The sequence below is a fragment of the Myotis lucifugus genome, unplaced genomic scaffold (assembly GCF_000147115.1).
Source record: "Myotis lucifugus unplaced genomic scaffold, Myoluc2.0 scaffold_830, whole genome shotgun sequence".
Lineage (NCBI taxonomy): Eukaryota > Metazoa > Chordata > Mammalia > Chiroptera > Vespertilionidae > Myotis > Myotis lucifugus.
Genome location: NW_005871878.1, coordinates 96,077 through 111,568, shown reverse-complemented (window position 1 = coordinate 111,568; position 15,492 = coordinate 96,077). Strand labels below are relative to the sequence as shown.

At 52.3% G+C, this 15,492-nt stretch overlaps 1 protein-coding gene across 2 annotated transcripts in view; it reads right to left on the bottom strand.

The window, feature by feature from the left end:
* Positions 1-848: 848 nt before the first annotated feature.
* ST8SIA2 (ST8 alpha-N-acetyl-neuraminide alpha-2,8-sialyltransferase 2) overlaps positions 849-15,492 on the bottom strand; it is a 35,099-nt gene continuing 20,455 nt past the window's right edge. For both annotated transcript variants that reach the window (XM_006106466.3, XM_023747288.1), the window contains 3 exons: positions 12,978-13,235; positions 8,957-9,250; positions 849-1,134 (listed from right to left, as the gene is read on the bottom strand). In XM_006106466.3, coding sequence (XP_006106528.1) covers positions 849-1,134; positions 8,957-9,250; positions 12,978-13,235 — 838 coding nt within the window. The remainder of the gene's footprint in view (positions 1,135-8,956; positions 9,251-12,977; positions 13,236-15,492) is intronic.

Genomic DNA, 15,492 nt, shown 5'->3' with positions numbered 1-15,492 from the left:
GGAGGCTAACTCTGGGGGTGACATCCCTGGACCCCTCCTCCTGGGTGGACTCAAGGTGCTTTAGAGAACACCCGCTAGAGCAATATTTTGGACCCTCTCCTGTCTGTTCCGGGGCGGGAATGCCGACCCTGACCCTTAGCGGTAGGTTGCAATTTTTCAAAAGCACAATTTGTCACACTGTCCTCTGCCTGCTCCGTCCCAGGTTCGTGGTGGTTCGTGCTAAGCCAGAGCATAAACTGTCCGTCATGTCTTCTCTGGCCTTCTCTCCATAGCTGCGGTTCATCCCTCGAGCACTGAAACTCTGCGTTCACGGGAAGGCCTTCAGCTGGGCCGTGGCCCCTGCTTCTCGGCGTCCGTGTGCTCCTCTGCCCAGCTGATCGCTCCGACCTCCCTCTCCCCCGTGAACAGCACCGTTTAGACTTGGGTCACATTGTCCCCTCTGGGTCTTGGCTCGCCCAGAACCCACATGTCTCAGAGGCTCAAAGCCGTTCCACTCATCCATGAGCCCAAAGATCCCTCCAACCTTATCATTCAAAGTCATGGGACTGGCTTCTTTCCACGTCGAATCCTTTCGCCCCCAAAGATGGACCGGGTCTCCATTCTGGTGGGTTCTCCATACCTTCTTCCTGTGGCTTATCTGCCTAATGCTAGATGAACACCACACAGTTATAAATACTCAGGTCAATATATATATGCAGGTACAGATATATATATTCTGGTCACTGTTTTACACTTTAACAAAGAAAACCACTAGCCTGCTTGTTCTAGAGTTTGTGCCACCCCGACTCCCATCCGCCCGTGGTGTAGCCGGCAGGAAGTGTGAGCCACTGAGTCCGCCGGGCGCCCCCTTACGTAGCTCCGTCGCACTGGCCGACAGTCAGTTTCAAAGCGCCCTGCTCGTGCAGGCTCTTGAGGGCCTTGAACTCCAAGGGCATGGTGTGGGGGCTGGCCTGGGAGGTGTAGCCGTACTTGAGGCTGTCGTAGTAGTGGTACTTGACGGGGTTCTGGTTCTGATCCAGCGGGAAGGGCCAGAAGCCGTAGAGGTAGATCTGGTTGCAGAAGCGTGTGGCCAGGGTGTACATCAGGAGGCCGGTGGTGGGTCTTTTGATGTGCACCTTGTTGGTCAGCCAGTATCTGAAACAAGGGACGAAAGAAACAAAAAAGGAGACCTGAGTTTAGGAATGATCCTTTCCAGGAAGAGAACCACCTGGGAGGCCAGAGCGATTTGCCTGGGAAGAGTCAAGCTCATGAAGCCGGTTTCATAGAGCTCAGATGACAGGCAGCTTCTCCCTGCCTGCTTGCTGGGTCTCTCTCACCCGGTGGTGGCTCTGGGAGAGTCGGGGCTGGGAGTGAGCTGGCTGCAGCCGCTGTAGTCACCACCCAGGGACCTGAGAGCCTCCGGCAGTGTCCCCGCGTGAGTGCGTCTCGGTGGCTGTTCATTTCCTGAGCCAATTCAAGCCCTAACGGCGGCCACGTGCCATATTAGGGATTTGCGGTTTGTTTATCTTCTGATAGTGAGGCCTTAGCAGGGGCCGGCTTTCAGAATGGATTTCCTCACAGGCTATCGTGGTAGTTGGGAGGGAGAGGGGGAGGGAGAATTTAATCAGTGGTGAAACACCCAAGGAGCTCACAGGTGGGTCTGAGGTTACACAGACATGCAATGCACCCTCCTCGTAGCTATGCCTTTCCCTCACGTGTCCCCTCAGTGAACTCTCTCTTTTTTTTTCTCCCCAAACTAAATACATGCATCACGTCTTCCTGGGAATGTTCCCTTTGTTCTACCCGCTTCTCTGCAGCTCCAACTGACTTAATCACTTCCACATCATTATTTCGAGCTTTGTTTCTACTTTCCCCAGTGTGCTTATCAACCCGAGCTGACAATCCTTACTGGGCGGGTTGGTCTCCCTCACCAAACTCTACTGTGATCTCTCTGAGAGCAGAGGCCATGCCTGATGCCCCTGTGTAGGGGGTTCAACGGCATCTGGCTCAGTGTCTGGTGCAGCCAAGGCTCTATGGCAGAGAGAACAGCACTCAGCAAATACTCCATATGCGCCCATACATCTCCCAGAATCCCTTGTCATTGGGCTGGGGTCATGTGACCAGTGATGGCCAATAGGCTGTGACCACAAATGTGTCCCTTCTGGGCCGATGTTGGTCAAAAGCAGGTCCTCTGCTTTCTCTCCTCCTGCATCAGAGGACTTCAGAGCCTCCTGTAAAGATGGTGTAAGCTTAAGATGGACGAATCCTGGATCCCTGAATCACTGGTTGGAAGAGAGCCCCTGCCAACATATGGGACTTTGCAAGAATGAGAAATGAACTTCTGCCGCGCGAAACCATGCGAGTTCCACGGTTAGCTATCACAGCACAGCCAAACTGATGATCCTGGCTTCTATTGTGCTCAGCAGACGTTCTATTTTTCAACGGAACTGAGAAACGGGAAGAAGTGGGAGAGGAGAAAGGAGGAAGCGAGCAGTGCACGCAGCTTTGTAGCTGTGGCCAGCTGAGAACCGAATAGAAACGCCCAGCCGCTCGTCCCTGGTGCCAGGCTTCCCACCCAGAATCACTCACTGGGAAAGGTGTTAACAGCAAATGAGGCTCCGGGGTGAAGTGAGAACTCCGTGGCCTGGAGGGACCCACTTATTTCCTGTTCTGCCTCCACAGCTAAACAAGAACTCCTGAGATGTGTGACAGGGACACGGGGCACCTTCTAACGAGCAGCTTGTCATAGAGGCCGGCTGAGTTCTGCAGGGACAGAACACCCTCTACTTCCTTTATATCTCCTCAGTCGTTCCGGCCAATTTAGCGACTCTGTGCCTGGCCAACTCGTAGACGGCTCCTTTCCTTGGGATAACAGCTGGGCGTGAAAACACGAACTAATTAATTTTGCCTTCCCAAATGAGGTTAGCTGGGTGCATCTGGGACATCATATTGACAGTGCACCTTTAATATCCCCGGCTTGAGATTTTAATTAGAAGGCAGAGTCGTCTCTAAGAAGGCAATAATTATTTTTTCAAATTGGTTACCCCAACTGCTAAGACGATTAAGCACTGCATTTTATGAGCGTGGACAGCAATAAATAAGGATTGCCACAATCATATCGAAAGCACATTCGGCCTTTTCCCTGGATGCCTGGGCTTGGTACGTGGCAAGAACGGTGGCTGCCAGTGTTGGAAAAAGAGGCCAAAAGGGCTTTCTCCAGGAAGCTCAAAGCAATTTGTGGGCTAGAGCATTTCATCCATACGGGGCAGGAATGCCTCCCCGGTGGTTGGCAAGGGCCACTTGGTGATATTTGGTGCAATATCAGCAGCAAAGCCAGGAACATTGAAGCTGAGACCAGGAGATCACAGTAGCTTTGTGTGGGAGACCAACCCACACAGCACTGGCCTCACCCTAACCTCTCCTGGGCAGCCACCAGGTCTGCGCATGTGAGAGGCAGGCTAACAGCAGTCCAGAGGGCATGTTGCCAAAAGGAAAAAAAAACATCATGCTGGTTACTTTGAGGGGTTCCTCCTGCTTCAGGGTGAGCCCCCCAGGGTGTCGAGATGCTGCTGCTCACACACAGGCCCAGCGGGGACCCAACCAGACCATTGCTTCGGGGGGACGGGGGGCACGGTTAAACCTTCTGGCTGGATTCTGGAATTTAAACTAATGCCACTCCCAACTGAAAAATGATATTCAACCTCATTCATAATGAAAGGAACATTTGCAAGGTTATGGGAGAGCAGGTATTTTTAATCATAGGTGGGAGAGTAACTTGGCAATATCTATAAAAATTAACAATGCCTATATCTGTGTCTCTCTTTAGCAATGACACTTCTAAAAAGCAAGCCTATACACATAGATATATGTGCATATGTCAGGAAAAGATGGTCACTGTAGTACTGCTTATATTAGCAAAAGATGGAAACACCCACTTATGTCCGCCCCCCTCCCAATCCCCCCACACATGGTCTCTGCTTATGTAAACTGTGAGCCTGTCTCAGTGGAAGGCCAGGAAGCTGTGAAGGAAAAGAAGGCAGTACCTGTCAACCTATAATAATAAAAGCGTAATATGCTAATTAGTCCGGACGTCCTTCTGGACAACCTTCTGACCTTCCGGACGAAGCTGGGGCTGCTAGGGAAGCCCGGGTCCCGGGTGCCGGAGGGAAGCCGGTGCTGACAGGTGGGGGAAGGAAGGTCTACTCTCGCATGAATTTCATGCATCAGGCCTCTAGTATAGAATAATTTCCAGAATGTAGCAAGGTGTGGTGCTTAAAACATGCTCCCTTGTGTGTAAAAGACGATTTTTCTGGAAGGAGACACAGAAAACCAGTTTAATTATAACAAGGCTGCCTCTGTGAAGGCGGGCTCGCTTTTCACTTTAAATCCTCTTATGCTATTTGGGATTTTCTTTTTAATATGTGCATTCCTATTTAAAAAAAATAATAGTGCCCTAACCAGTTTGGCCCAGTGGATAGAGCGTCGGCCTGCGGACTGAAGGGCCCAGGTTCGATTCCGTCAAGGGCATGTACCTTGGTTGCGGGGCTATTCCCAGTAGGGGGTGTGCAGGAGGCAGCTGATCAATGTTTCTCTCTCATCGATGTTTCTAACTCTCTATCCCGTTCCCTTCCTCTCTGTAAAAAACCAATAAAATATATTAAAAATAAATAAATAAATAAAATAATAGAGACAGTCATTAAAAATGACCCAACGCTGGCAGCCATCTGTGCCTCAGTACCACAGACTCCCTCCTTCTCTTCATGGAACACACTTCCACACTCGTGTCCCTGGAGACTTGGACCCAGCACCCATGACTTAGTACTGCAATGGGCATGTCCTGGGGGACCAACTCCGACCCTCGCTGGTCTCCCCTTAGTCTCTGCACCATGCTTAGCCCCTCACCGCTGGGCCTGCAGGCTGGTCCTCAGTCTCTGCTCCCCACAGAGGGGCAGCCGGGTCTGCTTTACCGACACGCTGCTCCAGGCCTGGCAGGGATGCTCGCTGGATCAGTGCCACCCCGGGGCCTCGGCTCAGCACTCCTGGTGCCTAATTAGGCACCATTTCACAGGCCGCCTCTGCACCAGGACTGTGGCTGGGCGGCTGAATGGGCCTGCTTTCTTGCCCATGGGCCCCCCTCTCTGCGGCTCACAGCCTTCCCCGTTGTTGTAATTGAATTAGAGCCACGCGCTACCAGCTGCTGACCAGTTTCCCACTTCTCGCAGCCACACTCAGTTGCCTGGTATCCTCCCCCTCGGTTGCTCACCTCCCTTGCCAACAGCCAGCCAGCGAGGCGCTGTGCCACTGTCCAGGCCGGCAGAGCCAGAAGTCCTTTGGAAGAGCTGCTCGGGCTGGGGCAGGGGCTGGTAAGAGTCGAAGGGCAGGCCTTCTGCTCAGGGTCTCTGTGCCAGGCTGTCCACCCCCTGCAATGCCCGGGCCTAAGAACTGTCTCAGATGGGCCAGCATCTTGAGAGCACATGGTGGTTAGAGACTCTCCTAGCACAGGTGCACTGCATCAAAGAGTCTGAGTGGGAAAGGGGGCGAGCTAGCCCGAAGGTCCATTATGTTGAAGCCATAACCTCCAGTACCTCATAGTGCAGTAATGGCGAACCTATGACACGCGTGTCAGAGGAGACACGCGAACTCATTTTTTTTTTGGTTGATTTTTCTTTGTTAAATGGCATTTAAATATATAAAATAAATATCAAATATATAAATCTTGGACCAGAACTTGGCTGGAGATCCTGGCTAGAGATCCTGGCTAGGCTGCTGATCAACTGAACGCTGTCTCCGTGTCATTCCTTCATCGCCGACTCCGTACACACCTTGGGGAACCCCTGGACCTGCTGGGGTTGAACCCCAACAAACCATGATTGTAGTGGAAAGTTTTTTTGTCCCCCACAATGTTAACTAGACTTACTCTAGTACACCTCAAATTAATGAGATAGTATATGTCAATTACACCTCAATGAATAAAAATATCTTTGAAAAAATCAAAATGAAGCAGCTACAGACCTTGGCTAGCATAACACCTAGAATAATTCAAATAAAAAATATATATATAAATCTTTGTTTTACTATGGTTGCAAAGATCAAAACATTTCTCTATGTGACACGGCACCAGAGTTAAGTTAGGGTTTTTCAAAATGCTGACACGCCGAGCTCAAAAGGTTCGCCATCACTGTCATAGTGTCACCTTATTTGGAGATAAGGGGTCCTTACAGAGGTGATCAAGTTAAAATGAGGTCATGAAGGTGGCCCCTCATCCAATATGACTGACATCCTTAAAACCAGGGGACGTTTGGAGAACACGCGCACACAGGGAAGATGCCATGTGAACATGAAGAGTGGCGACCAACAAGCCATAGAGGGAGGCCTGGGAAGATCCTTCCCTCAGAGCCCCCAGGAGGAACCAGCCCGCCGACACCTCGATTTCGGCCTTCTAGCCTCCAGAATTGTTGTGTAGGCCACCGGCCTGTGGTACTTTGTCACAGCAGCCCGAGCAAACTCATACAGCAATTCTGTGTGGCGTGGATTTCCGGCTCCAGGGCCCATAGGGGCATTCGCTGCTGGCTTCACTGAACATCCCCAAGGAGGCTGAATCCACTGCCCCCTGGGAGGCAGCCACACTCATTGCCGATCATCTTGACTTGTTGGAAGGCTCTTCCCTATGCCCAGATGACACTGACTCCCTGTAGATCCTCTCCCCGTCCTAGTTTTACCCCTGGAGCCTCACAGGCCAAATCGGCGAGCCCTTCAAGGGCAGACGCCTTGTTTTATTGACTTTCACACGAGCCTGGAGCCTGCTAGGTGCCTGTAAGTATTCACTGAATGAAGAAAGGTTGCTTTCATGTTCCTCACAGCCTCCTTCTCTCCCCAAACCTTTCAACTTCCGAATTTCTCTGCTTCTGTGGTCCCTCTCCAGCCAGGTACCCAACACGGAATGTGATTCTCCGAGTAGGGTTTGACCCGGGAGAGTCATAAAAGGCCATGGCCACCCTCCCCGACTCTCAAAGACATCCTATGTCCGTGGCTGCAACCCAAGATCATAGATTCTTTTGAGCGACCACACACCCGCTGTTGATTGGCACTGTTCATCTCTCCGTACAGTTGTTTAGAATGCTGCATTTGTCCCTGTTACATTTCTGCCTCTTAGATGAGCTCATTGTGTCAGCCTGTCGAAAATAATTGCGATGCAACCCTGAAGCTCTATTGGACGCTGCACCCCACAATGCCCCGTGGCCCCACAGAGGGAGAAGGCCATTGGCAGAAGCCCATTCCAAGGCCCTCAAGCCCCCTCCTCACTCCCTCTCCCCCTCCCCCAAATCAGAGACGCACCCCACCTGCCTCTCCTGCAGTGTTACCTCTGGGAGTCCCTGCGAAGGAAGATGTTGGATCTAAGGCTTAACACTTATTACTGGTGCTTAATGCTGTTTTGACAGATGAAAATGAGCCGGTTATAGCTGGAAATAGCTCTCGTTGCATATGTTTCTTCCAGTTGATTGCCCATTCCCCACCACGGGACCTTTTCTCTCTTTACCGAAAGGCAGTCCTTTTCTTTCTCTCACCCCCCTGACCCCCAAGCCATGTCAGTTTCCTCCTTCCGGGAAGAAACAAGATTTAAAGAATGGATCCTAAACCTGTGAGGTGGGGGTGACCGCGGCAGCCCCACTCCGTGCCAGGGATGAAGTGAAGGATGCTGAAGGGACCCCTGACAGGTCAACCTCCAGGAGGAGGGAGGTGGCCCCTGTTTGGCCTGTGTCCGTACCAGTGTCAGCTGCTCCATCAGCCACGAGTGCGGCTGCCTTTGGTTGCCTGCCTCTCTAGGTCTTCCTTGGTGGCAATGGACTTCTGTGTGTGCACCCACCCTAGAGTGACCAGTGCTGGTCACAGGCTGGGTGTCACCTCTAAGAGGCCCAGAGTCCTTTGTGGGTGGCTCAGGGGGCTTCCCAGAGTCACACAGCATTATGCTAAGGTTTATTGGTGGGGGGGGGGGCGGTTTGGAGGGAGGCTGAACCATGGCCTTTCTCGTGTCCTTGGAGCAGGGCTGTGAGCTGCCGTGTGGTTGGATGGGCAATTAGATGCAGGGCCTGGCCCAAAGCTGGGAGTTTAGGATTGGAGGCGGGTACATTTGTAACAGGCATCTCACATTTAACATGCCCAAGAATGCACCCCCTTCCTCAACACCCCCAAACAAGCATGGGCTTCCCTCAGGCTCTCCTGTCACAGAGAATGGCACCCCCATCCCCCCATCTGCTCACGCTCTAATCCTAACGGTCATCCTGATGTTTTCTTTCTCTCACCCCGTGAGGTCCTGAACGAGAATGCATCAGCCAGTCCTGCTGCCTCTGCCCCAAAATTTATAGCAAATCTGTTGCATATCTACCACCATTGTCCTTGTCTAAGTCAGGTGTATTTCCTGCCTGAACTATTGAGTCAGCTTCCCAACTAATATTCCTGCTGCCATTCTTGCCCCCTTACAGTTTATTCTCAGCATCGCTGTCTGGGCGGGCACTGCCAGTTGGTCAAAAACCCATTTGCCAACCCCCTCATTGCCCAGGAAGGGAGGCTCAGGACGGTCAGGTGACTTGTGGGGGTCATACAGCTAGTGAGTGATCAGCTGAGATGGAAAGTTAAAAAATTTTTTTAGTTAATCCTCACTCGAGGATATTTTTCCATTGATTTTAGAAAGAGTAGAAGGGAGAGGGAGAGACAGAGAAAAACTTTGATGTGAGAGCGACACATTGATTGGTTGCCTCCCGCAGGCTTCTGGACCAGGGCTAGGGATCGAGCCTGCAACCAAGGTACATGCCCTTGACCGGAATCGAACCCGGGACTCTTCAGTCCGCAGGCCGATGCTCTATCCGCTGAGCAAAACTGTCTAGGGCTGAGATGGAAATGAATGTAGGAAAGCAATATTGCCAACCAAGTACCGCCCCCACTCAGCGACAGCCCCCTTCCCCGGGGAGGGGCCGCTCACCCGCGGACGGCGTGCAGCAGGCGCAGAGACGGGTAGGCCGTCCGCACGTTGACGCGGTGCTTCAGGATGAGCTCGTTGACCCACTCCACACGCTCCTTGCCGCCCCTGGCCATGAAGGCGGGGATCCACAGGATGCTGCCGTTGAGGCTGTGCAGCCGCTGGAGCAGCTTCTCCCGCCACGTGGCGTTGACCAGGTCCTCGAAGGCTCGCTGGATGACCGAGGGGTTCATGGTCACCAGGTCTGTCTTGAGCCCCACGTCCCGGGCGTACTCCTGCACCGGGGCCAGGTTGCACCTGCCAGAGAGAAGGACAAGGTGGTCCTTTTGGGAACGCCAAGACACCTCTGCTTACATCTAACCGGATCCATCCTTTACCTCTTATCCCAAAACCATCCTCCTGCACTCGCTGGCGGCTCCTGTCATCTCTCCTCCTGTCACACACATCCACTAGGCTCACAGCGCATAAATAAAGTTTGCTGCATCCTGGGGCTGTTAGATGCTTGCCTTCTGGAGTTCAGTACCCAGCAGAGGAGGAAGGAAGCAAGTAAGCCAGCCCCCAGCCCACAAGGTGACCATGACATTGGCAGGTGTGACCCGGCCACATTAGGTGACAGAGGGAAGGCACTGCAGGGACACTCCTAGGTTCAGAATTCAGCTCTGAGACGTGCTGTCTGTGTGATTCCGGGCAACCTGCTCAGCCTCTCTGTGCTTCCTGAGAGCTTTCTCTTGGCTGCGGAGCATCCGCCACAGTTTCTTTAGCGATGGTGAGATCGGAGCCGCACCCCTCCCAGGACTTAGAGGAGTCACCACCCCCAGTCCTTAGAACACTGCTGGGCCACAGGAAGGGCTCAGTACATGTCACTACTGTCGTCAGTATTATGGGAAGGCGGAGCATCAGGCGGTCTTCCCGGAGGTGGTGACCACTGAGGGAAGTCTAGAAGGACGGATGAGCAGAAGTCCAATAGTGGAAAAGGCGCATAGGACAGATCAGAAGAAACACCTCAGGCACCTGTTAAATATGCAGATTCCCCAGACCCATCCCCTGGAGATCCAGATTCAACAGGTGAGCCTAGAAATTGATGTTTCTTTTTGCAAGCTCTTTAGGTAAGTCCTATAACCAGGCAGTTTAGGAAACATACCATGGCATTTTAGGTGCAAGAAATGTGTGCAAAGGCACAGAGGTGAGGAACAGAGTGAGTATTTAGGGGAAGGCAAGTAATGTGGTGTGACTAGAGCAGCGGTTCTCAACCTGTGGGTCGCGACCCCTTTTGGGGTCGAACGACCCTTTCACAGGGGTCGCCTAAGACCATCGGAAAACATATATAATTACATATTGTTTTTATGCTTTACTTATGTTCAATTTGTAACAATGAAATTGGGGGTCACCACAACATGAGGAACTGTATTAAAGGGTTGCGGCATTAGGAAGGTTGGGAACCACTGGACTAGAGCATATTGCATGGAGGACATGGGGCAGGAGAGGCAAGTAGGGTGAGATAACAAAGGCCTGTGTGTCAGCGGCTTGGTTCTGAGAGCAATAGGGAGCCACTGTAGGCTCTTGAGCAGGAGAGTGACATGGACAGATTCGCACTTTATGCAGCAGTTAGACAACAGTTAGACCAAGTAGTACTCTGTATTGGCGGGGATGGAACTGGGTATCAGAAGGCAAGTCTGCAGGTGCGAGAGGCAGCTCACGCCCAAGGCCTGACACTGGCCTGAACGAGCCGTGTGACCTCTGGCTTTCTGTATCTCAGTTTCCTCATTGCAAAAGCCAGGACAAAATAGAATGTTCCTGACAGAGTTGTGAGAATTAAGTAAGTTAACACGTGCCCTGTGGAAGGGCATTTGTTTATAGGATTCCCCCTATGAAAGGTTTTGTGTGTGTGTGTGTGTGTGTGTGCATGCGCACGATGCTGTTTTAATCCCCAAACATCTGGGAATTGACACTGCACACCTGTGACCCTAGGCTAGGCAGTCTCCTCTGTCTGGCATTGAAGGCTCCTGGGGACCCTGTGGGACCAGCCCTCCTGTCTGGCCTCAATTCTTAACAGCCCTGTGTGCAGCCTATGTGTGGCCAGGCAGTGACCTCCAAGATGCATGACTCTACCTTCTTATTTCCATGCTTTCCTCACACTGGTTCCTCCGCCCCAAACTTTAAATCTTTTTTGAAAAATATATTTTAATGATTTTTTTACAGAGAGGAAGGGAGAGGGATAGAGAGCTAGAAACATCGATGAGAGAGAAACATCGATCAGCTGCCTCCTGCACACCCCCTACTGGGGATGTGCCCGCAACCAAGGTACATGCCCTTGACCGGAATCGAACCTGGGACCCTTGAGTCCCCAGGCTGACGCTCTATCCACTGAGCCAAACCAGCTAGGGCCAAACTTTAAATCTTTACCGCCTATCCTATCCCACCCTCACCCCTTCTCTGGCTCTCAGTCAGACAGACCTAGCATGCTTTCTTTCCCCTTTCCCCTTCCTCCTTCAGTCTTCAGACTGGAGGGCTTTGAGAAGGAGGGGCTGAGCCATTATAAAGCCAGGCACAGGCAGAACCTGGCAAAAGATAAACTAAAACTAAAACAGGTTTGGCCGCCAGGCTGCGGTGGCTTTTCCGTCCCAGCGGACACAGAGGCAGACACACTGCCCAGTCCCACGTTCTGAGGTCCCAGGAGCTCTAGGACAGGGCCGCCCAGGACAAGGCTCCCTTTGCGTAGGGGCGGTCCCGGCAGAAACACGAGACGCGGTAGCGGTTCTGCCAGGGCTGGGGCACTGTTTGGGATGAAACTCGAGGCTCCCAGTGCCCTACTTTTGACCAGGGGACAGCGGGGCCTTGTTTCCGAGTCTGTCTGGATTGGGGGTCAGGTGTCGGGGCCCTGGGTAAATACTTCCAGGTGTGTCCCAGGGGACTGAAAAATGAGAGATGATATTTCAGTGAGAATGATGGTCAAACATAAAACCCGCGTTTCTCCATTGCTCTCTCACTTCCCAGATTTCGACTCCAGGATATAAAGTTACTAGGAGCCTATGACCTGCCACAACACTTAAAAGACTTTTGCAAACTTGGACTAACCAGGAGATTTTCTTACTACTCTTTTATAGCAGGCTCTATGCAGGGGTCGGTACACTTATTCGTAAAGGGTCAGATCATAAATATTTTATGCTTTGCGGGCTATATACACTATTGGAACAGTTCAACTCCTTCCAACTACACCCTTCGTAGTGAGAAAGCGTCCATTGAGGATATGAAAATGCATGGGTATGGCTGTGTGCCAATAAAACTTTATTGATAAAAATAGGCTGTGGGCCGTAGATTGCCTACCTCTGCACTAGACCAGCAATTCCCGTTCTTAACTGTACAACAGAATTACCTGGCTCCTTGGGCCAAGTACCCCCCACCCCCAGATTGATAACTGGTCTGGGGTGCAGTCTGGACATTGGGACCAGAGACATCAAGGTGTTCTCCCCGCCCCCATTTTAAAGGGTGTCCCAAAATTCACGCAAGATTTGAATTTTGCGTGAGCATTAACAGCAACAACAAAAAATAAAAGCCTAATTTTACTTGGTTTATTGAATCAGATTCTAATATCTGTTGCCCTTTGATTTCAATCCCTTCAATTTGATAAGCATCACCAAGTACCAATGATGGCCCAGAAGCAGGGACAATGAAGACCATGGCTTTGCGTATGTGCCAGCAAAGCGTGGAGGCCATTTACCCGATGTGCTATTCCATCCATAACCCTGTACTGTATACTTTATGAATCAATAAAACATTTACAATTTTTAATTATAAACCTGTTTTCTATCAAAATTACTTCTTGAGTGAATTTTGGGACACCCTTTACATGGATTTATTTCATTCCGTTCACACTGTACAATTGTTACACCACCCACGAGGTTGCGACTAACCCAACCAGTGTGTCCTGGCTCAACCTCTTGGGACACCTGGCAACCCTCAAGTTTGCCTGCGGCCCTGGACCCAGCGCCCCTGCGGTCCTGGACCCAGCGCCCCGCTGCGGTACCTTATGACGAAGCTGTGCGTGTCGATCTCCGGCCCGCAGCCGCTGTTCAGCAGGACCCCCGAGTTGCCCACGATGGCACAGGTCCGGAAGTGCTTGTTCTTCAGCGGCGAGGTCCTGGGCAGGAGCTCGTACAGGTTCTGGGACACGTTCATCGTGCTGTCTCGGTCGAAGATGTAATGAATAATGTCTCCGGGCTTCAGGGTCCCCTTGAGGACGGAAATGTCCTTCTCGGCATCCAAGAACTTTAAGATTTGTTTCCTGCAAAAACCAAACACACATGAGGACCAGTCTCCTCGGTGCCCTTTGCCAACCCGGCTTCTCCTGCCCGGCATCGCCTTGCAGGGCTGATGGCGCCCGGCACCCAGGGAGCACCGAGTTCAGATGCCCTCAGAGGGTCCGGGCAGGGACTGTCAGAAATGGCCTAGAGGTGATATGGCGGTGGCCAACCCGGTTGCTATGGTTATGCCTACTTCCTGCGAGGTGTGCAAACTGCCCCGGAAATGACTCCGTTAGGACACAAGCGAGCTCACCACAGAGGGCCCTGGAAGGGAGGGTGCCCCACATTCCGGTTTTCCCAGGGCTGCCAGGTTTCAGCTCTCCCCAGGAGACCCCTCAGGCTTGGGAAAGCCCAGACAGTGGTCAGCTACTCGCCTCCTTTGCAGGACTCAGGGCCACCATCTGACAGCGAGTCCTGAACTGGGAACAGGCAGCCAGGATGACACACGTCCTTCATGCCTCCATGGAGGACTTCTCCAGGCACAGGGCCCTCCCCGGGGGTGAATGCAAACGTGGTTACTGTGAGGTGTGTCCATCGCTCTCCCTTTGAGAGACTGAGTCTGTGAGCTGGTCTGTTTTGTGGAGTATGATTTCCCGGCCTCCTACCTGCTGTCTGGTCTGAGGTTTGTAACTAGTGATGCCTCTCTCGTCTCACAGAGCGCGGTTGCTCTGTGTTGTTTCAAAACGAAGGTGATCAAAGGATAGCTCTCTAGGCTCTAGGCTGACTTTGATTTAGGGGAAAGTTCTAGAATCACCTAGCATAGCCTGTAGCCACAGAAAGGATGGGTGTCCACTACGCATCACCGGGGAGTTTTACTCAAACCTTGCCGGCCTGGCCCCCAGGAACCTGAGGTTTTACTTAAAGAACGTTCTAATTCACCCCAGATATCCTTAGAGATGACTCAAGTCATAGAAAGAAGGAAATTTGTACCCAGATCGGCTGAAATGCGTTCCCTTTCCTGCAGTGAAATAGACGCAATGACGCCCTTTCAGCTAGAACGTCTGCTTTTCCTCAGAGCCCCGGAAGGACAGCATCTTCTCACGCTTTGCAAATGAGAGGATTTGCAAGATGGTTGCCTGGTCGCCCAGATGGCTGACTGCCCCTGAGCCTGTCGGATGGGGATGTTTGCAGCCTGTGGTGCATCCCGGCAGGTGCCCGTTCCATCACCCGGGGACTGTAGAGAACTCAGAGGTTCCGCTGACACCTGAGAAACCCCGACTCCGAGCCTGGCCAGGTCTCAGCACACTTCCTAAAGCTCCCCAGGCGACTGTAACCTGCGTCTAGGTTTGGGCACCGCTGCTCTTCAGACTGCATACGAGTGGAACGCAGCTTGGCATGCCTGGCAAACTCCTAATCATCCTTCAAAACCCATCGCTCCTTTCCTGGCCAGCCCTCTTGGTTCTCTTACGAAATGAAGTAGTCTCTCCTTGGATGATCTTTTTATTTCCACCTCGTTATAAGATGCAGTACTGCCTACTGTGTGCATCACACCGTCCTGTCCTGTCTTTGCTTCGATCTTCTCCCCATTAACATGCCTGATTCATGGCAGCACTCGGGCCCCCGGTGCAATGCCTGGAAATGAATGGTTGGATTATACTGACCCATCTTTGCTGGGCAGTGGCGGCGATATCAAAGGCAAGTAGCCAAAGTGCTGAAGCTGAAATTCCTAGGTTACAGGGGCCTATTCCCACCACCCAGCAACTCAGAGCTCTGCCTTTGCAACCAGGTGTCATGCCAGCTCCTGGGCCACCTGATCGGATATGGCTTTTCATTTTCATGTTTTGGAGAAGGCAGCCTACCCAAGCTATAGGACTGTGTGTATGTGTATGCGTGGGTGTGTGGGGGGGGGGGCGGGGGCGGGGGAGCTCTTCAAAGACTCTCCAAGTGGGAGGCCCTGATGCCAGGCAGTCCCCCAGCAAGCAGTCCTTCCCTGGTCCTTTGGAGAAGCAACCTCTGGCCCCGCACCCCCCACCCCTGCCTCCAGGCTCTCACAGCTGCCCCACTGCTGAGCGCCCACTCCTTCCACCCAGGACCTCCTCTCCTGCCAGCCACGGGGCCGAGCGGCTGCACGCACATGCCGGGCCGCTGGGCCGGCCTTGGGTTTTTATTTCCAATTGACCGCTTACAGACGAAACCTGCCTCGGTGGGAGGTAAGCATTTTCCTTCTAAACCAACTTCTTTAGATGATGGAGAGTGGCAATTTGCCGGCTTGTGCCCAAGAAGGCCCAGCCCGGGTCT